Source organism: Larimichthys crocea, chromosome V (genome assembly GCF_000972845.2).
Source record: "Larimichthys crocea isolate SSNF chromosome V, L_crocea_2.0, whole genome shotgun sequence".
NCBI classification, from domain to species: Eukaryota; Metazoa; Chordata; class Actinopteri; family Sciaenidae; genus Larimichthys; species Larimichthys crocea.
The window spans coordinates 4152983-4180308 of NC_040015.1; the positions used below are offsets into that span (position 1 = coordinate 4152983).

Genomic DNA, 27326 nt, shown 5'->3' on the forward strand with positions numbered 1-27326 from the left:
TCCAGAACATGACAACATTCCGGAGCATAAGATAATGCCAACATTCCAGAACTCTCAAACAAGCTAGAATTTGACAACATTCTAGAATTTGTCAAAATTCCACAACATAACATTCCAGAACTAGCAAACATGCTAGAATTTGCCAACATTCCGGAACATGACAATATTCTACATTTTGCCAAAGATAAAGACGAAAGGAAATAAAAAGACAAAAGGAGGGAAGGAAAAAAAGACGAAAGGAAGGAAAAAAGATGAAAGGGCAAAAAGACGAAAGGAAGGAAGGAAAAAAGACGAAAGAAAGGAAGGAAGGAAGGAAGGAAGGAAGTGAGGAAGGAAGGAAAAAAAGATGAAAAGGAAAAAAAGATGAAAAGGAAGAAAAGATGAAAAGGAAGAAAAAAAAGCTGAAAAGGAAAAAAAGCTGAAAAGGAAAAAAGCTGAAAGGAAAAAAACATGAAAAGGAAAAAAGATGAAAGGAAGAAAAAAAGATGGGAAGAAAAAAAGATGAGATGAAAAAAAGATGAGATGAAAAAAGATGAAGAAAAAGACGAAAGTAAAAAAACGAAAAGGAAAAAAGATGAAAGGAAAAAAACATGAAAGGAAAAAAACAAGAAAAAAAGATGAGATGAAAAAAGATGAGATGAAAAAAGATGATGAAAAAAGAAGAAAAAGAAGAAAAAGACGAAAGTAAAAAGACGAAAAGGAAAAAAGATGAAAAAAAGACAAAAAAAAGACAAAAAGGAAAAAAGATGAAAAGAAAAAAGACAAAAAGGAAAAAAGATGAAAGGAAAAAACATGAAAAAGGAAAAAAGATGAAAGGAAGAAAAAAGATGAGATGAAAAAAGATGAGATGAAAAAAGATGAAAAAGATGATGAAAAAGACGAAAGTAAAAAAACACGAAGGAAAAAAGATGAAAAGGAAAAAAAGGAAAAGGAAAAAAAGATGAAGGAAAAAAAGGAAAAAAAGATGAAGGAAAAAAAGATGAAGGAAAAAAAGAAGGAAAAAAGAAGGAAAAAAAGATGAAGGAAAAAAAGATGAAAAGAAGGAAAAAAGATGAGATGAAAAAAAGAAAAAAAGATGAAAAAAGAAAGATGAAAAAAGATGAGATGAAAAAAGATGAGATGAAAAAAGAAGAAAAAGAAGAAAAAGACGAAAGTAAAAAGACGAGATGAAAACAGATGAGATGAAAAAAGATGAGATGAAAAAAGATGAAAGGAAGAAAAAAAGATGAGATGAAAAAAGAAAAAAGAAAAAGACGAAAGTAAAGAGACGAAAAGGAAAAAAGATGAAAGGAAAACATGAAAAGGAAAAAAGATGAAGAAAAAAAGATGAAAAGAAAAAAAGATGAGATGAAAAAAGAAGAAAAAGAAGAAAAAGACGAAAGTAAAAAAAGACGAAAAGGAAAAAAGATGAAAGGAAAAAAACAAGATGAAAAAAGATGAAAAGAAAAAAAGATGAGATGAAAAAAGATGAGATGAAAAAAGAAGAAAAAGAAGAAAAAGACGAAAGTAAAAAAACGAAAAGGAAAAAAGATGAAAAGAAAAAAAGATGAGATGAAAAAAGATGAGATGAAAAAAGATGAGATGAAAAAAGAAAAAGAAGAAAAAGATGAAAGTAAAAAAAACATGAAAAAAGATGAAAAGAAAAAAAGGAAAAAAGATGGAAAGGAAAAAAAGAGGAAAGGAAAAAAAGAGGAAAGGAAAAAAAGGAAAGGAAAAAAAGATGAAAGGAAAAAAGGATGAAAGGAAAAAAGAAGAAAAAGAAGAAGACGAAAGTAAAAAAAGACGAAAAGGAAAAAAGATTAACAGAAAAAAGACAAGGAAAAAAGATGAAAGGAAGAAAAAAAGATGGGAAGAAAAAAAGATGAGATGAAAAAAGACGAAAGTAAAAAAACGAAAAGGAAAAAAGATGAAAAGGAAAAAAAGATGAAGGAAAAAAAGATGAAGGAAAAAAAGATGGAAGGAAGGAAAAAAGATGAGATGAAAAAAGATGAAAAGAAAAAAAGATGAAAAAAGATGAAAAAAGATGAAAAAAGATGAAAAAAGATGAGATGAAAAAAGATGAAAAGAAAAAGACGAAAGTAAAAAAAGACGAAAAGGAAAAAAACATGAAAGGAAAAAAACATGAAAAGAAAAAAGATGAGATGAAAAAAGGAGATGAAAAAAGATGATGAAAAAAGGAGATGAAAAAAGATGATGAAAAAAGATGATGAAAAAAGATGATGAAAAAAGATGATGAAAAAAGATGATGAAAAAAGATGATGAAAAAAGATGATGAAAAAAGATGATGAAAAAAGATGATGAAAAAAGATGATGAAAAAAGATGATGAAAAAAGATGATGAAAAAAGATGATGAAAAAAGATGATGAAAAAAGATGATGAAAAAAGGAGATGAAAAAAGATGATGAAAAAAGATGATGAAAAAAGATGATGAAAAAAGATGATGAAAAAAGATGATGAAAAAAGATGATGAAAAAAGATGATGAAAAAAGATGATGAAAAAAGATGAAAAAAGATGAGATGAAAAAAGAAGAAAAAGAAGACGAAAGTAAAAAAAAACATGAAAAAAGATGAAGGAAAAAAAGATGAAGGAAAAAAGGAAAAAAGATGAAAAGAAAAAAGACAAAAAGGAAAAAAGATGAAAAGAAAAAAGACAAAAAGGAAAAAAGATGAAAAGAAAAAAGACAAAAAGGAAAAAAGATGAAGAAAAAAGACAAAAAGGAAAAAAGATGAAAAGAAAAAAGACAAAAAGGAAAAAAGATGAAGAAAAAAGACAAAAAGGAAAAAAGATGAAAAGAAAAAAGACAAAAAGGAAAAAAGATGAAGAAAAAAGACAAAAAGGAAAAAAGAAGAAAAGAAAAAAGACAAAAAGGAAAAAAGATGAAGAAAAAAGACAAAAAGGAAAAAAGATGAAAAGAAAAAAGACAAAAAGGAAAAAAGATGAAGAAAAAAGACAAAAAGGAAAAAAGATGAAAAGAAAAAAGACAAAAAGGAAAAAAGATGAAGAAAAAAGACAAAAAGGAAAAAAGAAGAAAAAAGACAAAAAGGAAAAAAGATGAAAGGAAAAAACATGAAAAGGAAAAAAGATGAAAGGAAGAAAAAAAGATGGGAAGAAAAAAAGATGAGATGAAAAAAGATGAGATGAAAAAAGATGAAAAAGATGAAAAAGACGAAAGTAAAAAAACACGAAAAGGAAAAAAAGATGAAGGAAAAAAAGATGGAAGGAAGGAAAAAAGATGAGATGAAAAAAGATGAAAAGAAAAAGACGAAAGTAAAAAAACACGAAAAGGAAAAAAAGATGAAAAGGAAATAAAGATGGAAGGAAAAAACATGAAAAGGAAAAAAGATGAAAGAAAAAAAGATGGGAAGAAAAAAAGATGAGATGAAAAAAGATGAGATGAAAAAAGATGAAAGATGATGAAAGACGAAAGTAAAAAAACACGAAAAGGAAAAAAAGATGAAAAGGAAATAAAGATGAAGGAAAAAAAGATGAAGGAAAAAAAGGAAAAAAAGATGGAAGGAAGGAAAAAAGGAAAAAAAGATGGAAGGAAGGAAAAAAGATGAGATGAAAAAAGATGAAAAGAAAAAGACGAAAGTAAAAAAAGACGAAAAGGAAAAAAAGATGAAAAGGAAAAAAAGATGAAAGGAAGAAAAAAGATGAGATGAAAAAAGATGAAAAGAAAAAGACGGGAAGGAAAAAAGAGGGAAGGAAAAAAGACGAAAGAGAAAAAAGACGAAAGGTAGGAAAAAAACATGAAGGAAAAAAGATGAAGAAAAAAAAGATGAAAAAAGATGAGATGAAAAAAGATGAAAAGAAAAAGACGAAAGTAAAAAAGACGAAAGGAAGGAAAAAAGACGAAAAGGAAAAAAAGATGAAAGGAAAAAAGATGAAAGGAAGGAAAAAAAGATGAAAGGAAGGGACAAAGATGAAAGGGAAAAAAGACGAAATGAATAAAAGACAAAATGAAGGAAAAAATGAAAAAGAAAAAGAGACAAGGAAAAAAGACAAAAAGGAAAAAAGATAAAAGGAAAAAAAGATGAAAAGAAGATTAAAGGAAAAAAAGATTAAATGAAAAAAAGATGAAAAGAAAGGAAAAAAGATTAATGTAAAGAAAAAAGACAAAAGGAAAAAAAGACGAAAAGGAAAAAAGATCAAAGGAGAAAAATACGAAAGGAGGGAAAAAAGATGAAAGGAAGGAGAAAAAGATGAAAAGGAAGGAAAAGATGAAAGGAAAAAAGATGAAGGAAAAAGATGAAGGGAATGGAAAAAGATGAAAGGAATGGAAAAAGATGAAAGGAATGGAAAAAGATGAAAGGGAAAAAAGACGAAATGAATAAGACGAAAAGGAAAAAAAGATGAAAGGAAAAAAACATGAAACGAATAAAAGACGAAAGGAAGGAAAAAGAGATGAAAGGAAAAAAACATGAAAGGAAGGAAGAAAGATGAAAGGGAAAAAAGACAAAAGGAAAAAAGACGAAATTAAAAAAAGATGAAAGGAAGGAAAAAAAATTAAAGGAAAAACAAGGAAGGGAAAAAATAAAAGGAAAAAAACATGAAAAGGAAAAAAGATGAAAGGAAAAAATATGAAAGGGAGTAAAAAGGAAGATGAAAGGAAAAAAAGACGGAAGGAAGGAAGGAAAAAAGACAAGGAAAAAAAGATGAAAATGAAAAAAAGATGATAGGAAAAAACATGAAAGGAAGGAAGAAAGATGAAAGGGAAAACAGACGAAAGGAAAAAAAGATGAAATGAAGGAAGGAAAAAAGACAAAAGAAAAAAACACGAAAGAAAAAAAGACGAAAAGGAAAAAAAGACAAAAGGAAGGAAGAAAGGAAAAAAAGACAAAAGGAAGGAAGAAAGGAAAAAAAGACAGGAAGGAAAAAAAGATCCAAGGGAAGGACGGAAGGAAGGAAAAAAAGACGAAAGAAAGGTGAAAGGCGAAAGGAAGGAAAAAATGATGAAAGGAAAAAAAACACAAGGAATGAAAAAAGACAAGAAAAAAAGATGAAAGGAAGGAAGGGAGAAAGGAAAAAAGATGAAAGGAAGGAAGGAAGGAACGAAGGAAGGAAAAAAGACAAAAGAAGAAAAAAAGGAAAAAAGATGAAAGGAAGAAAGGAAAAAAAAGACGGTGTGGTGTGACATTTGAGGCTGGTGCACAAGATCAACAGAAATCAGAAAAGGCTATTATCTTTTATTATTTTAATGCCATGATACAATTGTTAATGGTGCATACCGTTATTCTGCTCACTTCAGTGAATGGCAGGCGTCTGTGCCTGTATAGAAAAGCTCATTTATATTTTTGCAAGCACTTCACACAACCAATGAGGGTGTTAACCTGGCTACAAATAAAGTCTGCACCTGCTATCATGTTCCAGCACATTTTTTACCTCTTTTGCTGGATCCAACCAGTATTTCTGATACTCGATCCCAGCTACAAATTGGGGGGTGGGACACAATAAATATAGCTTATTGTGATGTAAATATAGCAGTGACAACTACTAATACTACTGATCAAGATGGCCAAAAAATTCTCCGCACACATGGCCTTGAAATTGATTTTGGACGACACAGACTGTTACGGACCTCAAGGGCTCGCAAGGCCCGAAACATATTTAAAGAAAACATAAAGACAAAAGTTGTCATTAAACCAATAATATTTTTTTATTAATTCAAAAACAAAATAATTCCCCAAGAAAACGACAAAACTAAAGGGTTGGAGGTTCCTGGCCAAAACAAACAAAACGAGAGAGAGAACACTGAGCCAACCAACGGCCGTCGCACCCAGCATCCACTCCCAAACTAAGCCTGCCTAAAACCCACTACCTAAATGAAAAGAAAAGACCGAAAACAGGACTACCAAGGAACCCCCGAACCAAAACTAAAATAACAAAACCCAAACGGCTCCTGGCATCCAGAGCCTCACCTTCACACCGGATCACCTGCAGGGAAGATAGAGAGAGAGACAAGAGAGAGACACCTCTTTAAGTAAGCTCATGCTGATGAGACAATGAGTCTCACCTGGGGTCTCCTCTGTGCACAGAGAGAGAGAGAGAAAGAGAGAGGGAGAAAAAGGGGTGGGGAGAAACAAACACAAAGTCCTACTTCCTGGCCACATGTAACACAGACACTTTTGATGATGATGTGGAGTATGAACATCACATTTCTGAAAATTCAGAGTCTGACAGTGATTTTGAAGAAGAGAGTGACATTGAGCATCAGCTAGCTGCAAAATGAAAACGAACCACAGCAAGACAGCAGCCAGCCTAAGGACCAAACAGTCAGCAGCTAGCAAGTGAAGACATATGGATTTCAAAAAATTTAAAAAATTGAATGGTCTTTTTGCCCAAGAAATGAGCCACCGCACATGGCTGCCTATGTGATAAGACTGCAACCAGGGCCAACACTGATGGCAGTCACTCATGTACAGGACATTGAGTCTGCTTTCGAGCTTTTCATCCCAGATTCCATCCAGAAAATTATTCTGGATTGAAGCCCACGGTACACAACCAACCGCTCCATGTTTCTAACAGATATTCCCCACTCAGCGACACACCTGCTGAGAGGCCAACTCTGGTCATTGGCAGCTCCATTTTACAAAACATGAAGCCATAGTTAAATGTATCCCGGGGGCCACAGCAGGCGACATCGAGTCTACTTTAAAACTGCTGGCTAAATATAAACGTAGATACAGTAAGATTGTTATCCACGTCTCAGTAATGACACCCAGTTACGCCACTCGGAGGTCACTAAAATTAATGTGTTAACAATGTTGGACTTCTCTGGACCCCTACCCAATGTGACCAGTGATAGGTGTATAGGTGGTGTCCAGCAAACAATGGTGGCTTCATAGATAATTAGACACCTTTCTGGGGAAAACCTGGTCTGATTAGAAGAGACAGCATCCATCCCACTTTGGATGGAGCAGCTCTCATATCTAGAAATATGGCCAAGTTTATTAGTCGACCAAAACCGTGACACCCCTCCTGGAGCTGCCACCTTACCGCAGTGGAGGGGTTTGCGTGTTCCAATGATCCCCCCTGGTAGGGTCACCCATGGCAATCAGGTCCTAGGTGAGGGACCAGACAAAGCGCAGCTCAACCCCCCCAGATGAATATGAATATCAATGGAGCCGGGTCTCCCTTGCCTGGACGTGGGTCACCGAAGCCTGGGGGAGGGGCTCGTTGGTGAGGGCCTGGTGGCCGGGCCTTCACCCATTGCCCGAAAGGGTTCCTTCCCATGGGCCCACCACCCTTGGGAGGGGTGACAGGGGGCATGTGCTGAGAGAGTTGGGCGGCAGTCGGAGGCAGGTACCCTGGCGGTCCAACCCCAGAAGCTGCAGAAGCTGGCTCTGGAGACGTGGAACATCACCTCTCTGGCGGAGAAGGAGCCTGAGCTGGTGCGTGAGTTCAAGAGGTACTGGCTAGATATAGTCGGGCTCGCTTCGACGCACAGTGTGGGCTCGGGAACCAGTTTCCGGATTGGATGCTCTACCACTCTGGAGTTGCCCCTAGCAAGAGACGCAGAGCGGGGGTGGGAATGCTTGTTTCCCCCGGCTTGGTGCCTGTACATTGGGGTTCACCCCGGTGGACAAGAGGGTAGCCTCCCTTCGCCTTCTGTGCTTGTCATGGATGGTCCATAACGAACACCATGTTCAAACATAAGGGTGTTCATATGTGCACTTGGCACCAGGACGCCCTTGGCCGTGGTTCAATGATCAACTTTGTGGTCGTGTCGTCGGACTTGCGGCTACATGTTTTGGACACTCAAGTAAAGAGAGGGGCAGAGCTGTCAACTGATCACCACCTGGTGGTGAGTTGGCTCCGATGGTGGGGGAGGATGGCGGTCAGACCTGGCAGGCCCAAACGTTCTGTGCGGGTTTGCTGGGAACGTCTGGCTGAATCTCCTGTCAGAAAGAGCTTCAACTCACACCTCCAGGAGAGCTTCACCCACATCATGGGGGAGGCGGGGGACATTGAGTCCGAGTGGACCTTGTTCTGTCTCCATTGTCGAGGCAGCTGACTGGAGCTGTGGCCATAAGGTGGTCGGTGCCTGTCATGGCGGCAGCCCCCGAACCGGCGGTGGACACCGGCGGTGAGGGATGCTGTCAAGCTGAAGAAGGAGTCTTACAGAACCTTTTTGGCCTGTGGGACTCCTGAAGCAGCTGACGGGTATCGACGTGCCATGCGGAGCGCAGCCTTGGCGGTTGCGGAGGCAAAAACTCAGGCGTGGGAAGAGTTCGGTGAGGCCATGGAGAACGACTTTCGAACGGCTTCAAGGAGGTTCTGGACCACCATCCGCCAGCTTGGGCGGGGGAAGCAGTGCACTGTCAACACTGTCTTCAGTGGAGACGGGGTGCTGCTGACCTCGCCTGGGGACGTCTTGGGTCGGTGGGGGGAATAATTTGCAGACCTCCTCAATCCCACCAGCACGTCTTTCAGTGAGGACGCAGAGTCTGGGGACCCCATGGTGGTCTTGCCTATCTCTGGGGCTGAGATCGCTGAGGTAGTCAAAAAGCTCCTTGGTAGCAAGGCCCCGGGGGTGGATAAGGTCCTCCCGGAGTTCCTTAAGGTTCTGGATGTTGTGGGGCTGTCTTGGTTGACACGCCTCTACAACATTGCGTGTACATCGGGGGCAGACCGGGGTGTGCTCCAACTATAGGGGGATCACATTCCTCAGCCTCCCCGGGAAGGTCTTTTTAGGGGTCCTGGAGAGGAGGGTCCGCAAGATTGTCGAACCTCAGATTCAGGAGGAGCAGTATGGTTTTTGTCCTGGTCTTGGAACTGTGGACCAGCTCTATACCCTTAGTGCGGTCCTGGAAGGTGCATGGGAGTTCGCCCAACCAGTCTACATGTGCTTTGTGGACTTGGAGAAGGTGTTCGACCAGTGTTCGACTGTGTCCCTGGGGGAGTCCTGTGGGGGGTGATCATAACCTTTATGGACAGAATTTCTAGGCGCAGCCAGGGCGTTGAGGGGCTGCGGTTCGGTGGCCTCAGGATTGGGTTGCTGCTTTTTGCGGATGATCTGGTGTGAAGCGGCTGGAATGAGAATCAGCACCTCCAAATCCGAGGCCATGGTTCTCAGCCGGAAAAGGGTGGAGTGCAGCCTCCGGGTCGGGGATGAGATCCTGCCTCAAGTTCAAGTATCTCAGGGTCTTGTTCACGAGTGAGGGAAGGATGGAGCGGGAGATTGACCGGTGGATTGGTGCAGCTTCTGCAGTGATGTGGACTCTGCACTGGTCTGTCGATTTACCAGTCAATCTACGTTCCTACCCTCACCTATGGTCACAAGCTTTGGATAGTGAAAGAATGAATGAGATCGCGAATACAAGCGGCCGAAATGAGCTTCTTTCGCAGGGTGGCTGGGCTCTCCCTTAGAGACAGGGTGAGAAGCACGGCCATCCGTGGGGAGCTCAGAGTAGAAACACTGCTCCTCCGCATCGAGAGGAACCAGTTGAGGTGGCTCGGGCATCTAGTGAGGATGCCTCCTGGACGCCTCCCTGGTGACGTGTTCTGGGCACATCCCTCCAGGAGGCGGCCCCGGGGAAGACCCAGAAAACGCTGGAGGGACTATATCTCTCGGCTGGCCTGGGAACGCCTTGGGGTTCCCCTGGAAGAGCTGGACGAAGTGGCCGGGGAGAGGGAAGTCTGGGTTTCCCTGCTGAAGCTGCTGCCCCTGCGACCTGACCTCGGATAAGCGAGAAGATGGACGGACAAAACCATGACAACCCAGGAGACCAGGAAACAGAACTGCAGTCTTACTCCACTCCTTCCAGTCATTGTAATACTCATATTCCTCAAGGTACCGGTCGAGGTGGTGGAGTTGGAGCCATATTTGACTCAAGTCTATTAATAAATCCTAAACCTAAACTGAATTATAATTCATTTGAAATGTCTTGTTCTTAGCCTTACTAATCCAACCTGGAAAACATTACAGCCAACTCTATTTGTTACCGTATATCATGCTCCAGGTCCTTACTCTGAATTTTTATCTGAATTTGCATCAGGCTCGATCCTTAAAACAGATAAAGTAAATATTGTAGGTGATTTTAATATTCATGTGAACAGCCACAATGATAGTCTTAGTACTGTGTTTATCTCTTTATTAGATTCAATCGGCTTCTGTCAAAGTGTAAATAAACCAATGTCTGAACCACACTCTTGATCTTGTTCTCTCATATGGCATTGAAATTGATCATCTAGTAGTCTTTCCACAGAATCCTCTTCTATCTGACCATTTAATAACCTTTGAGTTCATATTACTGGACTATAAGCCTGTTTGCAGAAACTCCTACAGCAGATGTTTATCTGATAGTGCTGTAGCCAAATTTAAGGAAGTGATTCCATCAGCATTGAATTCAATGCCATGTCTCAACGCAGCAGAGGACTTGTCTGCTTCCTTTAGGCCCTCACAAATAGATCATCTTGTTGATAGTATGGCAGGCTCATTAGGGACAACTCTATACTCTATTGCACCTCTGAAAAAGAAGACAATTAAACAAAGGAGGTCAGCACCATGGTATAGCCAGCAGACTTGCAACATAAAGCAAACTATTAGAGACAAAATCCATCACCTCTTGCCCTCAAGAGGCACTGATCCTCATTCTGATACAGCAAGTTTGGAAACAGATGTAAAACCTGATATATATTTAGACTGTTTTTCTCCCATCTACCTTCATCAAATAACTTCAGTAATTTATTCATCTAAGCCGTCCACCTGTCTCTTAGACCCCAACCAGGCTGCTCAAGGATGTTTTATCTCTAGTTAGCCCTTCTTTATTGGATATGATTAATCTGTCTTTATTATCAGGATATATACCACAGTCCTTTCAAAGTAGCTGTAATTAAACCTCTTCTTAAAAATCCCATTTTAGATCCAGAGGCTTTAGCCAATTACAGACCGATATCAAAGCAAAATCAAAATACTTGAGAAAGCTGTAGTTAATCAGCTGTGTGACTTTCTCCATAAGAACAGTTTATTTGAGGATTTTCAGTAAGGATTTAGAGTGCATCATAGCACAAAGACCGCATTAGTCAAAGTTACAAATGACCTCCTAATGGTATCAGACAAAGGACTCATCTCTGTACTTGTCTTGTTAGATCTTAGTGCTGTATTTGACACCATTGACCATCAAATTCTTTCACAGAGACGGGAACATAAAATTGGCATCATAGGAACCGCCCTAAGCTGGTTTGAGTCGTATTTCTTAGATCGATCACAGTTTGTTCATGTCAATGATGAATCCTCCATGCATACCAAAGTTTGTCATGGAGTCCCACAAGGTTCTGTACTTGGACCACTTCTATTCAGTTATGCTTCCTCTAGGGAACATAATTAGCAATCACTCCATTAATTTTCATTGTTATGACACCCAATTATATTTATCGATCAAGCATGATGAAACCAATAAGTTAACTAAACTCCAAGCATGCCTTAAGGATATAAAAGTAGTATCTGTATGTAAATAAATATCCAGTAGGTGGCACTGTGTGACTCACGGGTTACTTCCGGTGAGGAGAGGAAGAGAAGTGACCTTTGCGTCACTTCCTCTGCACGCCATAACGACCCGAGCTCCTTCAGAGAACACTTCGCTGTGCTGTAGCAGACAAAATGCCGCTGATCCGCACCATCGCCAGCCGCGCTGCCCCCGTCCTGCGGGGACACACCATCACCCAGAGGGCTAGTATAAACAGCAGCGCGCCCAAAGGACAGGTCGGCGCTCTGGTGAGTCTGCACGCTGTGAGCCGGGAACATGCTAACCGGGCGGCTCTGCTGTCCTTGGCTGACGGGGTCAGAGTCCGAGGACAGTATTCAGCCTGTGTGCTCCGTTATAACAGCTAGTGTGCGTGTTAAATAACTATAAACGCTGCACCCACATGGCTGCGTGTCCGCTAACTTTAACGTATTTCAGCTCAGTAGTTTCATGTTCAGCTAGCTCACCAAGCTAGGCCCGAGCTAACACGGTAGCCAGGATAAGTGCTCGCGCTCCGCCCTGTTAAAATAGGATTATAAAACTGTGACGACGTCATTTCACATCAAGTCCTCAGAAAATGAACAAATATTAATGTATGTATGAAATATCTGTAATACCGTGTCAATAGTACTGCAGCGAGAGAACTAAACTAACTCGGGACTGTGGCTGGGAAGCAGAGTACTGATTAGGTGACCCCTGGTTCGATCCCCAGCTCCTCCAGTCTGCATGTCAAAGTGTCCTTGGGCAAGATGCTGAAACCCAAATTGCTCCCGAAGGCTGCGACACATGAATGGTCATCTTCTAAAACTGATGAGCAGTGTGAGATGTGTGTGCCATTTAAGTACAGTCCATGTCAGGGTGAACAGGTAACCCTGACAACACAGACCGCTGACAAAGTAACCCAAGTTCAAAGGTTCATTTACCAGCTTGTTCCATAACGTGGTCCATACAGAGGAGCGACACGGTAGCTAACATGCTCACGGCTAAGATTAGTATTTTATTATTTCTGTTATTGATTCTATTATCGCTTTGTATTCAAAATAAGCTCATGGTGTGCTCTGTCATGTAGAGTAATGATGTTTCATAGCCATGACCCAACCAAAGTCCTTAAAACACCCATTACATTCATTGATATCATTGACGTGAACATTTAAAAGGAACAGTTTGTAACTTGTAACACTGATATCTGCAGTCCAGATTTAAAACGTTGGAGTTACCCCCCTCAGGCAGGTTGACAGTCTGAAGACTTTGAACCTTTACGACGTGGTTTATTTCATGAAGCAGCTTCTACAACAGTCCAAATAATGAAAACAAGTTTCATTTGTTTTGTGTCCGTTTGTCTAAAAGAGCTAAAAGTCACCCAGGCCCGGTCAGTCTTCCCCACGGACTCTGCGGTCACTCTTATAATCAGGATCTCTCTTACAACAAAATCATGGAGCGTCCATAAGATTAAAGACGTGGACGTTGATGGTGGACATATGTTTAGATTTACAGAGAAAACGTACAGTGTATATTTGAGGTTATTGCTGACAGCATAAATGATCTTAAATAGAAAGTTTATGGCTTTATTTTCTGTCTTTTGATTCACTGGAATGATTTTAAAATGAAATATAGTTAAATACTGAACAGGAGCTCTGGGTCCTTCTGGGCTCTAAGGCGTCTTTACATTTCAAATCATCTCCAATATTTACCGTGTTTTACCACCAGTCTGCTCATGGAGCTTTTTAGGTCAGGCAGATTATAATGTTAAGTCTGCTGATCCACTTTTTTTGCTTCCATTGCTGTAGCACATTTCATATCTGGCAACTCAGAGCAGTGTGCAGGATCGTCCAGTCAGCAGAAACATACTGACTGTAGTATTGTTGTCAAGAAGACTGTATTACAGTCGATCATGTTTTCTTAATCTTTGATGACACAACATGGTCTTTTATGATGTAATGTAGTACATCTGATAGACTGTTCCTTTGATGACTCTGGAAAACAACACAATGAAATCCATCGCACTGCACAGTAAAAGAAGACAGCAGGTGGACAGAACACAGTCAACAGATGATCAGCAATTGATTAGTTTTATTATAGCTGACACGATTCTTTACAATATGTCTCGATCGTCCCAAATATGGATGTGTAGGATCACCTCAGGATGCACCTGTATCTATTTCAGAGTGACTTCTTCATGTCTGGTTTTGTTCCAGCAGTTCATCAGACCAATGATACCAAAGAAAACAAACAAAATGGGTAAATTGATACATTTTCTGTCCATTTAAAGTAAATGAATAAACCCGATGCAAAACAACAACTCAAACAGGTTTTTAAATTAGACTCATAATTTTTTTGAGCCGTGCACACAGTGTGCGCTGAGAGGTTTTATTTTCCTAGATTTAAAAAAAGGCTCAGTAGATAAAGATCCTGTTTCCAGCATACTCAGCCTCTTCTTCCTGGTGGTCCAAACACTAACACTCCCCCGGTGTTCTAAGTTCACAATCTGGGTAGCCCGGCTAACTGAGTTAACATTAGCTAACAGCAGCTACAGCAGCAGTTTACTGTTTACTAACTTCTTCCGACCCGAAGCCCAAAGTTACATAGTGTGAGAACAGACATACGAATGACAGACACCATTCACCTGATTACAAGTCAGTGTAGCATCAACAGGATTTAAAGTCTGTCAAAGCTGACTGAATTCTCTGCCTCTTGTTCAGGAAACTGTCGTCGGACTCGGCCTGTTCACCCTGGCCTTCCTGGGACCATCTGGATGGGTTCTGGCCAACCTGGAGAGCTACAAAAGTAAAGAATAAAGTGGACATTTTAGCAGTCTTACCTGGTCTATACCAGCTTCCTGTCTCCAGTGACAACCTGGGACCATCATCATCATCATCTTCATTATGTTCCACTGCAGAGATAAATATGGAACAGGTTTTACTTTCACTCTTCTACCTCTCTGACAGTTCACTCCAGATCCCAGATACAAACCAACACTTGACTCTTGTGCATTGAATAAGTTGAAAATTGTATTGTACATTTTCCCTCTCAAGGAGTATGTTACAAGATAAAGTTTTACAAACTTAAGTTGGTTATGTGTGTGTTTTGTTTTAAATCTCATTCTGGAATTTAACGGCAAAAGCATTTCATGTGCAGTTGAAGTGTGAAGTACCCTGGAACAGAAATATTGAAGTACAAATACTGAAATTGTAGTTTGGACATAATCTCGTGGTACTAAAAGGTGTGTTAGTCAGAGTTGCAGTTTCAGATGCATAACTCCGTACACAAAGACAAATGTGCATCGGATTTTGTTTGGTTTGATTAGATTTATAAATGTTTAATAAATCTTTATCGTTGTGGGGCAAGCCTCATTTCCAATGAATGTAGAAACACTGTTTATGGTCTGTTTGCAGATCAATACTACAGTGAGTCATTTACACTGACAGGCTTTCCAGAGTTCTTCACAGTCTATTGCAAAATGAAAAGAACGGGAAACTGACTTGAATGTAAGCACAAATATTCATCGCTCCGAAATACTTTAAAGTTTATTAATAGAACACTGCAAATATGACTGACTTGAACATAATTTCTTCATTTGTCCCAACAAGACACATAACTGCTAAAGAAAAAAAAAATATATATATGGTATATGATATAATGAAAGTGAATAAAAGAAAAGGACAGTGCACCTCTAAGCCGCCATGGACGCTGGCACAGATCCTGAATGTGGAGATGGTGATTGGCCGCTACCTGCCACGCTTCCAGGACTTGGACACCTCTAGGAAGAGTGTGAACCCTCTTAACTCCGGACATGGCCCGAAGTCTTCACAGAACTTTGAGATTAAACTCTGAAAAATCATCAGAATTCTGATTATTTTTATTTGTTTTTTTGTTTTTTTTTGGCTGACATTTTGACATATTGTTGTTGTATTTTGTCCCACTCGGACTTCTGTATATGCGCCTTCACATCACGTGACCGGCAGCGGACAGATCATATGACACGTCAGGCGTGTTGCGCAACAGCCGAGTCGTCCTCAGACAAACGGCGGATCTGATCAGGTAAAAACACGGCCTGCTGCAGCTGTGCGCTCCAGGTGTTCACGGTCACAGCTGCTCTCTGTCAGCACGGACACGTTCACTGCCGTGTCTGCGCTCAATGGACGTTTAACTCGAGTTGCTTCGCGTGCTAACGTTAGCCACAGCCTCGCCAGACTCTATTGAAAAATCCCACAGTTTACCAGGGACATGTTTGTGGATGTTGTTAACTGTTTCTGCCAGAATATTCGCAGACAGACAGACAGCACTTACTGAGACAGACATATATTTAAGAAAGTATATTAAATAAGTGACGCATAGTGCTGTAATGACTTAAATATCAGTGCACCTAAGTACACATGTAGTTGTCAATATCTGAATGGAAATTGTTGCCAGTACAGACCTGCTGCTGTTTTTTTCCAGCCTTTCAGTCTGTAACATGTTTATATCCTGATGCATGTAGTGAACTGACACAATGAGGCTGGTCATTCTGGACGAGTATGACCTAGCCAGTGAGTGGGCAGCAAAATACATCCGCAATAGGATCATCCAGTTCAAGCCGTCTGCTGAGAGGTACTTTACGCTGGGCCTGCCTACAGGTGAGCACCCCACACACACACACACACACACACACACACAGCTGAACTTTTGTCAGGATTGATCAGGACATACATTAACGTGTGTCGTTGCTTTCAGGGAGTACTCCGTATGGCTGTTACCAGAAGTTAATAGAATACTACAGGAATGGAGATATTTCATTCAAATATGTGAAAACCTTCAACATGGATGAATACGTAGGTGAGTAATAGGATGACTAATGAAAACGTTTCCCTCAAGTTTTTTAACTTTACCTTCATAATGAAGCTTGAAGGTTTAGAAGCAGTTTTGTTGAAGCGGCTTGCAAGCTATCACCTCACTTGCTCTTACTTTATTAGCTATCATCAGTCTGGAGAGCTCCATCACTCTCCTTCAAGGTTAAATAGCGTTTCCATAGCATGGAGTTGTGCTATGCATCATTTTCCTGTTGAAATATAAATTATGCTTGCACCAAGCTCAAACTAGATGAGATGGCATGTTGCTCCACAAGGTCAAAGGTCAACGAGGTCAGGGAGGAAGAAAGTGTCAGAGGAGCCTCTGATGTCTTATGCTGTAATATTTATTGACGCTTGGTCAAGAAGAATTAGAGACACTCTCAAAGTTCATCAGAAGTGCCTGTGTCGGTCTCACACTCTAACAACTCATGCTGGTATCACCACAAATACTACACGCCCAGAATTAGTCAAAGAGAATGTCTTTACCCATGGAGGTGTTACTGTCAGCACCTTCTAGTCTGGAGCTACTGTTGTCTGTTTATGTTAATGGAACGTCAACGGCAAGCTTTCTATTATGTCTAGGAAGACAACATAAGGCCTCTTGGACCCTGGCCAGCACAGTGTTGAGACAGGCCAGCACATGCTGTTCTCAAACAAAGCCAAACAATTAATACTGCCGAGGACCTCAAGGCCCACACATGACCCCTGTAACCTAAGGATGGAAAATTCCATAAAACTGCGGAATGCTATGGTAGCATAGACAGTATAAATATAGACGTCATATCTGTGATGCCACCCACAGATTTCTGAAGAGCCATTGTAAAGCTCAGTGTGCTGGCTCTGGTTGTTGCTGTCTTGGTAATTATGCCTCCACTGCTCCCCGGCTGTACCAGGCTGTAAACATGTTTATTTCTGCTGTGAAGTTGGACATTTAAACATGGGGACTTATGGAGACTGACTCACTTCTGGAGCCAGCCTCAAGTGGATGTTCAAGGAACTGCAGTTTTTGGTTCTTCTGCATTGGCTTAACTTCACAGCTACAGAGGCTTGTATGGTAGGCACACTGGCCTTGGATACATTGCCAACAGTGTCACCGACAAACCACCTCCACACCATCACCCCTCCTTCTCCATGCTTCGTGGGAACCACACATGTACCATCTCAAAACAGATACATTTCAATGCAGATGGTTGATACTTTAAATAATCTAAAATATATCTATTTTAAATATGTCTAAAAAGACATTTTGCCGTTTACACTTTTTTGTTTATCACTTAATTCCATATGTGTTATTTCATAGTTTTGCTATTTCAGTGTTAGTTTACTGTGTAGAAAGTAACAAAATAAAGAAAAAACAATGAATGTGATGGTGTGTCCAAACCTTTGCCCTGCCCATCTTTTTCTCCAGGTCTACCTCGTGCTCATCCAGAGAGCTATCACTCCTACATGTGGAACAACTTCTTCAAGCACATTGACATTGATCCAGCCAATGCTCACATCCTGGATGGAAACGCAGAAGACCTGGAGGCGGAGTGTCAGGCTTACGAGCAGAAGATTGCAGAGGCCGGGGGAATCGAGTTGTTTGTTGGAGGTCAGAAACATGATTTTTAATATTGTTTTTGTCTGTCGTATCTTATCAGTGATGTCATGGGTAACATTTTATCTCTCTGTAGGTATTGGTCCTGACGGTCACATAGCGTTCAATGAGCCTGGTTCCAGCCTTGTCTCCAGGACCAGAGTAAAAACCCTGGCTAAGGACACCATTGTGGCCAATGCCCGTTTCTTTGGCAACAACCTCTCCAAGGTTCCCACCATGGCTCTAACTGTGGGTGTAGGAACTGTCATGGATGCCAAAGAGGTCAGACTGAAAGAGAGACTAATATATTCAGCACTATTTGTACATACAATAAAATGCAGTTTCAATGAGGTCATAAAGAATACATATTGCCTAATTCTAAATTTTGCTACTATCGTGGATCCACAGCAAGTAACCGTGTTTTCTTCTCCTCAGGTGATGATTCTGATCACAGGAGCACATAAAGCCTTCGCTCTGTATAAAGCCATAGAGGAGGGAGTCAACCACATGTGGACTGTTTCAGCCTTCCAGCAGCACCCACGCACCATCTTTGTTTGTGATGAAGATGCCACCCTGGAGCTACGAGTTAAAACAGTCAAATACTTCAAAGGTACCAACAACACCAGCACATCCTCAGTCTGTTGACTGGAGACAAGTCCGGAGAAGGTTTATTGATATAAATAGATAGAATTTAATAGAATTGATATAGCTAATATATAGTCTATAGTCTAACAAAAGCAAACCATAATGTACAGACAATCCAACTGTCCTACTTTAAGAATGTCCAGTTGTGGTTCAGATATGGTAGGTGTCTTTATGAGGCCTTAACTTTAACTAGGTGGACATGATATGCCGCCAACTAAAAGCACATGAAAATGTGGCTCTCAGTCTGGTTCAAAACAGACTCAACAATAAGTGATGTACATAGTCATGCAAGATCATGTTGGTAACCATGGTAACATGCCAGCATCATCATTAGGTGTGTCTTGTCTAGAGGTAGTGAAATATCTTGACTTCCTAATGTGTTTGAGATCATTATCAGTTGTGTTGTTCAGAGGTTGCGTTGACATACACTAAATAGCTCTTTTCAAATACTGTAGTAATTCATATTATGATAGCATGAAACGGTCTACACTTCTGTCTCCTAAGCGGATGTTCTCCAAACCTTGTTTGGCCGGGTTGTGAACATCATGTGGGTGGATGAAAGCAGACTGTGCTGTTGTTTAGAAAGTTATTGAAGTTTCAGTTCTGTTGTTATAGATCTTGAAACCAGAAGGTCGGTGTAACATTGTCACAGAGAAGAGAAATCTGTGCTGCTGAGGAGACTGTATAAATCAGACCTTCATGGTCAAATCACTGCAAAGAAACCACTACTACTTATGTCTTTGGTCTGATGAGTCAATTTTGAGATCTTTGATTCCAGCTGCTGCGTCTTGGTGAGATGCAGAGAGTCAATGGATGGTATCTGCATATGTGGTTTCCACTGTGAACCGTGAGACAATCTGAAAGATCTAAAGTGAAACACTGGTTTTCAATCAGCCCAAAAGGGCACGTTACCCCGCTGCTCATCGAGTTGCACTGGCTACCTGTAGCAGCCTGCATTAAATTCAAATCACTATGCTGACTACCTACCTACTTGAATTTACTTTCACAGCCATATGTTAGCTGCCGACCGTTGTTCTCTGCCAATGAATGATGCCTGGCTCTGCCACCCGTGCGCTCAGGGTATATCCAAACTTTCCTTGTCTGTAGGAACTGTAGTCACTGTAGTAATATTCTGTAGAACTCTTTGTGTGTGACTAATATACCGTTTTTTGTTTTTATTGTAGGTTTAATGCATGTTCATAATAAACTGGTGGACCCAGTGCTCAGCATAAAGGACCAGTAGAACACCAAGGAAAACAACTGAAGATGTCAAGATGGCGAACATTAATGGACAGCCTTATTACTGTAGTACTGTTTTCTACCTGAGGAACTGTTGAGCCAGTGTTTGATTGTCCCCCCCTGTGCATACTGTTTCTTCATGGACTTCAACTGTCTTTGGATAATGTTAGCTTGAGATTGTTCACATGTTTGATCAGAGCTAAATGATCTTGAATTTCTGATGTAATCATGAAATAGCTGCACTCATCAACAGTGGAGGTTCTCTGTTTAGCATTTTGCATTTACAAGATAGTTAACTGATGAAAATCACTGCTGGTGGTCTAGTTTGTGAACACAGGCTGATGCTGTTCTCTGAGAATGAAGCATTATCTGTTTGACAGCTTTTCTATGTTATCTTTCATCTCCCACTTAGTGATTGACTGGAGGAATCAAATACTTAACACGAATGAATGTAATCAAAAGTGACCTTTGACTTCAGTCAAACTGTTTCAGGAGCTCCTGACTTCTCCTTCACTGACAGTCACACAGGTAGCCGACAAACACAATAACGGTGAAGGACAGTCAGAAGTCAAAATACTACATTTTAATTTTTGGAATTTTCACTCTGCTTAATGCCACGAAATAATCTAAACTCAAAGTCCACTTATTGGCTTTTTACCTCTCTTAGAGTCTTCATCCTTTGTGTTTTTGCTGTGGTGTTCACAGACCCACTGCCAGCTCCACCGCAGTGCTCAAGCGTAATGGAGAACTTGTTATCATTTCCCCCCAGTGGCATCAAATTACTGACAAATTTCTGTTGGCAGCATCTGGATTAACGAGGCATCTGTTCAACACATTCATGGTTTCTAGGATCTTTTTTGCAGTCTTTGACTTCTTTCAGGTGTAATGCTGTGATTTGTTTCCATCTTTTTGTGTTTGGTTTCAACATTCCTTCCTTGGTTTTCTTTCATTATGTCACTCCCTCTGTTCATCAGGCTGTTACGGTTATAACTATTAGTATTTTTGCACATATGCTGTCATTTTTATCGCTTTATTTTTTAATGACAATTGAAATAAACTTTGGTAAGAATCCTTTGCTTCCTACGTCTGTATCTTTTCTCAAATCCCCCAAGTGAAGGGGGATGATGGTGAGATTATTTCAGAGTGCTGTTTTGTCTCTCTGTGTTGCAGTTCTGTTGTTTTCCACAGTGGGGCAGTCATTCCTAAGACTTGGAACAGCGATGCACGTCCTCATAGATGCAGCAGTAATAATAAATGCAACTATAATTATGAAATAAATATGACAAATAGTAATAATAATTAATAGTATTTGAAGTGGAGGTCAGGCAGGACCACAGCAGCAGGTGCAAACACAATCCATGAGAACCTGCAAGACGAGAAGGCAGAAAAACTCTGTGGAAGTCTACAGTACAGTGTTTTCCATTGAGACAATGAAAAATAAAAGGTACTATATATTGTATACCCAATCAGCAATGCTTACAGTATAGTCCAGATGTTGTTTCACTGTTGAAATCAAGAGTTTGACAGCAGCAGGGACTTGCGGGTGGAACAGCCTGTCAGTGAAAGAACTGCACACAGCACTTTCTGTGTTCTGTTCTGTTATTGGTGATGGCTCTGCCTGCCTCATTCCTGCACATAATTAACATCTTTGTTAGTTCTAGTTTAATTCTTGTTGACAGGCCGTGGAGGAATATTCAATAATATATCTGATTGGTTTTATTCTCACTGGTTAACACTCATTAGTTAACTCACTTTTGGCTCATTAAAATCATTAAAATAAGTGTCTTGTCTCTGGCTCAGCATTGAGGGTAACATCGTTACCTGTACTTAAGTAAAAACTCCACTGAGGCACCGCTATTGTTTATGACTAAATATTAATTTGTGATCATGCTGTTATATTTCCGAAGGTGCTGCAGAAGTGAGAGACCTCTGATTTCAGACATGAAGTTTTGATCTTTATACATAGATCATATAAAACATACATAGATCAGATAAAAGCAGGTACCTTTGCTCCATGGTCCTCACACAACTGTCCACACTTGTGCCACTGCTCCGTCTCTCTGGACCACTAGTTTGACATTTTGGGCAATCTTCTTATTTAGCGCAGTGGGACACTGTGTGGGAGGCGAGGTCAACATGTGTTGCCTGTGGTGTCTTGCATCTAGCTGCTGTATACCGCTGGATTACACAGTCTGTGAATAGAACATATAGCCGTGTGATGTCTCTAGAAAAGCCACAGTGGAGCTACAGGTGAGCCGTTTCATGCTGTGCAGGCTCAACAGCATCAGTGAATAAAGCCCCATAATACTACTGATGGAGAATAAATTGTTAGGTCCGGTTATCAGCAAGACACAAAGAGACAGCAAACATGCTAGAGGTCACAAGATTAGTACTGCACCACGATGCCGAACATACTATGGACAAAAAGTCACATACAAGCACTGCACTAAATATTACACACATTTTGTATACATACATGTATACCGTTGATACATATGCACATACCAAACACACACACACACACACACACACACACACACACACAGCATGTCTATGCTAAAACAATATACATAAAGACATGTGATTGCAAAGTGCAGATTTCAGCATTTTCTGCCTTTGTGCCGTATTGTTCTGAATAATAGTCATCCCTACACTAACCGCTGTGATTGAGACAACATCCGGCTTCTGCAGTTAATGGCCAGCAGTGTTTCTGCTGCAATAAGACCAGTAAGTCACACAATAACGTGTTGTATTTTATACTGCTGACGCATTAATGTGTGAGTATTAAGGTGGAGCTGGACAATTAATTCTAAGAAGACCCAAGTTGTTTTTTCTTAAGCAAGTCAAATCCAATCTTTTTCCCTTCTAAGACAGACTGTCCACTTTACCTAGTCTTACCAAGGTATTAGTACCTGTCTAATAATGATAATATTGGCCAGTTTACCTAATCTGTTCAAAAGGTAAGAAATTGTATTATATTTATTAATATTTAGTTTAAAAAAAATGTAATTTATTTAAAAAAGAAAAATCATAATATAAAATTTAGGCTGGCACTGTGGATTTTTTCCTTTCCACTCTGCTCATGGTGGGAATTGTTGAGGCACTGTAAATAATACAAAGTAGTAGACCTGCTCTATACAACTTCTGCTATGATTTATTTATGTATATATTTTTTAAAAACAGAATTAAAAACTGTATCCTAAACTCAGGTAGCATCAAGAGGAGTTTGACTGACAGGGTCTTTATTCAATCATTTCAATGCCATAGCCCACGTTAGATAGACACGAAACATCTTTCTGTCAAATCAATGGAGTGAAAAGTAATGCATGAACAGTAACTGTCTTGAAGTGGCATGAAATGTAAGTACTATTCATCAAATACTTGGCATGTAATAAATCTGTAATCAGGTTGATTACATGCAGTGGTTCATGGCAAACAAAGATACTAAATTCATCAAGAACTTGATGAGCTTGTCTTGGGTGTTTGTTGATAGTCACATCCATTTTTCAGTCTGTCCAGTACTGTATGTTCAACAGTGCTAAAGATATAGACCTGTCTGAATCAGATGAATATCATTCCAAAGCTTCAGTGCTCTGGTGGGGCTGAATGCAGACTGGAGTTTTTTTAGAAAACAGGAAACAGCATTTGGACATTAGCACACTCAGCGGGTTTGCCAGGTTTCTTTTCCACACTGTTGCTTCTCTTTGGAATACAAACTTGCTCTTAACAATGTGAGGATGTAGCCAGTGTATAAACATCACAGGGAGGTTTCATTAATTACCTCACACATCTGTTGCAATTACAGCCACCAGATGGTGTCAATGTAACATTACACCACATTAGATTTTTCCTTTCTATCTGATTCTATTAAGTTATGGATGCAATGGAAATGAGCTATTACCAGTTACATGTCAAAGCTGTTTGAGATCAAATGAAATAAAACTTATAGTGAACAAAATCCAAAAATGAGTGAATGTTATCAGACTTTAGAGTTATTTCAAGAGACGCACTGCTTCCTTCATACAAACCTCATCCACTGTTCTGCTGCCTGGTTGAACCAGAGTTCAGTGTTCAGTGCTCACAGTAGTGAGCAGTGTGTAGTGTAGTGTGTGTGTGTGTGTGTGTGTGTGTGTGTGTGTGTGTGTGTGTGTGTGTGTGTGTGTGTGACACAGTAAACAGTGCTACATTTGCATTTCAGCACCTTCAAAATGCATGCTGCTGATTAAATATGACATATAAAAATACTGAGTAATTACTTAATTATGATGCAGTGAGGGCTGATTAAACAGGCAGCAGGATGAGAGCAGCCCGCCCTCCTCTGTGTGGTACTTTGTACTCTGATGGAATGATCAGATCTCCTGCTTTTTGATTCTCTAATTTGAATGTCTAATAGAATACAGGTCCTTCTGGAAGGAGGGAAATACAATTGTTCTGTAAAACAATGGCTTAAATAAACCTGGAAATGAGGAGCTGGAGGCTGTGAAAGGCAAAGACAATGGTGATCACAGCACAGGATTGAAATCTGTACCCCCACAGGCTGATTGATGAGTGTTTCAATACAGTGACTGACAAAAGATAATTGCGTTCTATCAAAAGTGTTCCCTCATACTTGACTGGCCTTAAAATGGTTAGTGCGAGGTCGGTGTCATGCACGACGTGTATGCAGGTCATAAATCAATAAACTGGCTTCAGTTTGTCACCACTCAACCTTCCGTTGTTCATCCTCTGTTTCTTAGGAACAAAAAGGTTAAGAAAAGTTCACTCAGTTCTCTGTGGAAGCAGGAAAAAATCCTTCTCGTCATACTATGATGGGAAAAAATATTTTGATTTCAAATATGTGCAATATGCATTTTATTGCTTTGATGTGTCATTTTGGAGAAACAGAAAACACACAACACAAATTCTTATGAGCCAATAATCTAAATAATGAATTATCTCTGTAATTTACAAGGCTATAAATGTACTTATTTGGTCTTAAGAGGTTTAAACATGACATGAAATATCAGTAAATCTCATGACTGGACTTTCTGACCCATCCTGTCTGTGGACCATTGGTTCTTACTGAAAATATCCAGCTTTAAAAATAACTTAATATATATAAAAGTACGTATTTCATCCTTTTTAAAAAAGTAATTTCACCGTAGCAAAAGTTACTCAAACGTGAAGAAATAATGTGTTTGTTGGGGGACTTTTTCAAGCGGTAGAGTAATCTACAATTGCCGTCCGAGAGTATTTGGGGCAGATGTGGGATTGAGTTTAAATAAAATGCAGCCAGTGCGTCATTGATGTGGTTTATTTTGCTTTTCTAGAATTTCTTCCTAGAGTTGTGTTCTGTTCTAATAATTGCTCGCGTGTTGGATTGAGGGCAGAAAAACCCATGATGTAGCAGTTTTGGCTATCAACATCTCAGTCAGTTCTAGTTTTATTCCTTTCAGCAAATTAAACATGGGCAACTCACATAGTACCTAAGGTACTCAATTAAGTGAATATACCAGCGAGTCTGGCTCAGTAAAAATAAATGTCTTTATATTTCTGGCTTATCAGCATTTGGGGTAATCATGCGTGACACGGAAGATTTACACCAAATAGCACAGTTTGTTGGATAGAGTGAGCCTCCACACCGTCCCATACAACATGCAGCCCCCTGTGGTTTCTCCCAACACATCACATGATGCACTGTGTGTTCTATTTAAAGGTCATGTAATGCAGCAGTACATGTCTGTGGATGTGACTGACACAAAATGGGAACCACATGCTACAGACTTAGTAAACTGATTATGAGACAACCTACCATGTTTTTGGACAAAGAGCTTAATGTGAAATGACACCTTTAATTGTTATATTTAAATGGAAAAACAGTATATAAAAAAGAGATAAGTAGAATAATAGCAGGATAATGTGCTAACAGTGTGGTAATATTTGAAAGAGCCAGGTGTTTCCAGCTAATCACTGTGGCCTTTAAAGTCCATGACCATCAGGTATTTTTTCACACCGCCTATGAAATGCACCTAAAGTTAGGTTTGTGTCCCCATGGAAGCACAGTATGATGTTAAATTGAGGTTCATTAGTGGGCTGTGCAGTCATAAATCTAGTGAACCCCGTGACAGGTGACACCATCTTCTATCCCTGACCTCATGTACCATTCTGGATCATATCTGCTAAGGCTAAACTACAGTGGCTGGTCCCTTTGGTTTGATAGGCAGCTTCATCTGAAGGCCTGCTCAATAGTCTAGCATCACTCATGTAGTTCCACTACCCTCATAAATAGCCACTAACAAGCAACCCCTTTTGTATGAGAACCATTTCCATGCATTAACCAGGAACCTTGACCTGTATTCACAAAATAAAAACACTAGAAGGTTGCATGTAACTAGAGTTTTTTTGAGTGGGGAGATCTTCCCTATATATTCCATGGGGCTTTTTCAGACACAAGGCGGCAACGGCAGAACTGCGTTTTGAAACCCATTATTTTCAATGTCTTGCATCACACCCCAACAGTTTCTGACTGCCTTAAGCAATGTGCAGTGCACAGATTCAATCAGATTGAACTTTGGGTGCTGTGCACTGTGAAGAATACTCACGTGGCCAACAGAAACAAATGAAATTTTATGTTGTGTGTTTTTGAAAAACTGTACTCTACTAACTGTCCTGAACTTTAACATAGTGTAAACTTACTGAATCAAGTAATGTCTAGGGGAAGCCTTTAACCCCTACTAGGTTGGTTCCCTGATCAATGCAATACACACTGGGGACAATGCACACTCACTAATCAGGTGACGTCTAGAAACATCTACCTGTGATATGCTAATTAATGTGCCCTACCGCCTTCTGTCCTTTTGTTTGCTTGACGACTTCAGGTCTTAATGCAAATGCCCCCCACCAATGTACCGGCATGTTTCTAAATAAACGCACACCACCACAGCAAACATCTGAACTAGACTCGATTAATTCTTCGACACATGCCAAAAAGTAATGACTTGGAAACACGTTTCCAACCAAGTAGGTAGTGTTTTAACGAGTAGCTTGTAGGTAGGCAATACATGTAGCCTATAAGCATAGGATAAACACAGCTTATAGTTCACAAAGTGTTCCCCCTCAATAACTCCACAGACCTAACTCCGACTTTGGTGTGCTGAACCCAGCGGCGAGCACAGTGCAAATATCGTTATGTCTGAAAGGGCCTTCAGGGACCACCACAGGGGCAGACGATCTGGATACCCATCACCTGTGGTGACCATGCACTGACAAGTGGTTATATAAACACCATGCATGCTTGGTCTCTCCAGTTAACCTCGATTGGAACCTTTCAGAGCAGCCTGGAGGTAGACAGTTTAGCTCATACTGAGGACAAGATCTTGCAATTTGTGTTTGATAGCATGGCTGGCCAAGAGGAGGTTCAATCTGTGGGGTCCAGTGGTGAAATGATTGCTTCCCTCCAGTTAAATGGAAATTTAAGTTTCTCCAGGGCGTATGTGTAGGCTGATCCTTGGATGGTGTATCCATCTATGTCCAGACTGAAATTGCTATTCTTCTTGAAACATAACACCATCTGGAAATTTCTTTTGCTTTGTATG

The 27326-nt window shown here is 40.0% G+C and overlaps 2 protein-coding genes and 1 long non-coding RNA gene across 4 annotated transcripts; 2 read left to right on the forward strand and 1 right to left on the reverse strand.

Annotated features, from left to right (window-relative positions):
• The first annotated feature begins 11516 nt into the window (after positions 1 to 11516).
• On the forward strand, positions 11517 to 14532 carry cox8a (cytochrome c oxidase subunit 8A). Its single transcript, XM_019273547.2, has 2 exons — positions 11517 to 11717; positions 14166 to 14532. Exons 1-2 carry the CDS (start codon positions 11604 to 11606, stop codon positions 14259 to 14261), a joined length of 210 nt encoding a protein of 69 aa, XP_019129092.1. The 5' UTR covers positions 11517 to 11603; the 3' UTR covers positions 14262 to 14532.
• On the reverse strand, positions 14347 to 15979 carry LOC113745775 (uncharacterized). Its single transcript, XR_003462388.1, has 2 exons — positions 15884 to 15979; positions 14347 to 15293 (listed from the first exon to the last, which is right to left on the reverse strand). It is a non-coding gene; the product is annotated as an uncharacterized LOC113745775 (long non-coding RNA).
• LOC104934428 (glucosamine-6-phosphate isomerase 2) lies at positions 15384 to 20823 on the forward strand. Of its 2 annotated transcripts, none has more exons than XM_027278730.1 (7): positions 15384 to 15504; positions 15944 to 16079; positions 16177 to 16278; positions 17701 to 17883; positions 17966 to 18150; positions 18304 to 18478; positions 19523 to 19601. In XM_027278730.1, the coding sequence occupies exons 2-7, from the start codon at positions 15956 to 15958 to the stop codon at positions 19531 to 19533; spliced, it is 780 nt and encodes a 259-aa protein (XP_027134531.1). In that variant the 5' UTR covers positions 15384 to 15504; positions 15944 to 15955; the 3' UTR covers positions 19534 to 19601. The 2 variants fall into 2 exon arrangements, with proteins under 2 accessions (XP_027134531.1, XP_010748390.1); XM_010750088.3 differs by lacking the exon at positions 19523 to 19601 and adding an exon at positions 19698 to 20823 and having other exon boundaries at positions 15385 to 15504.
• The last annotated feature ends 6503 nt before the right edge of the window (positions 20824 to 27326 follow it).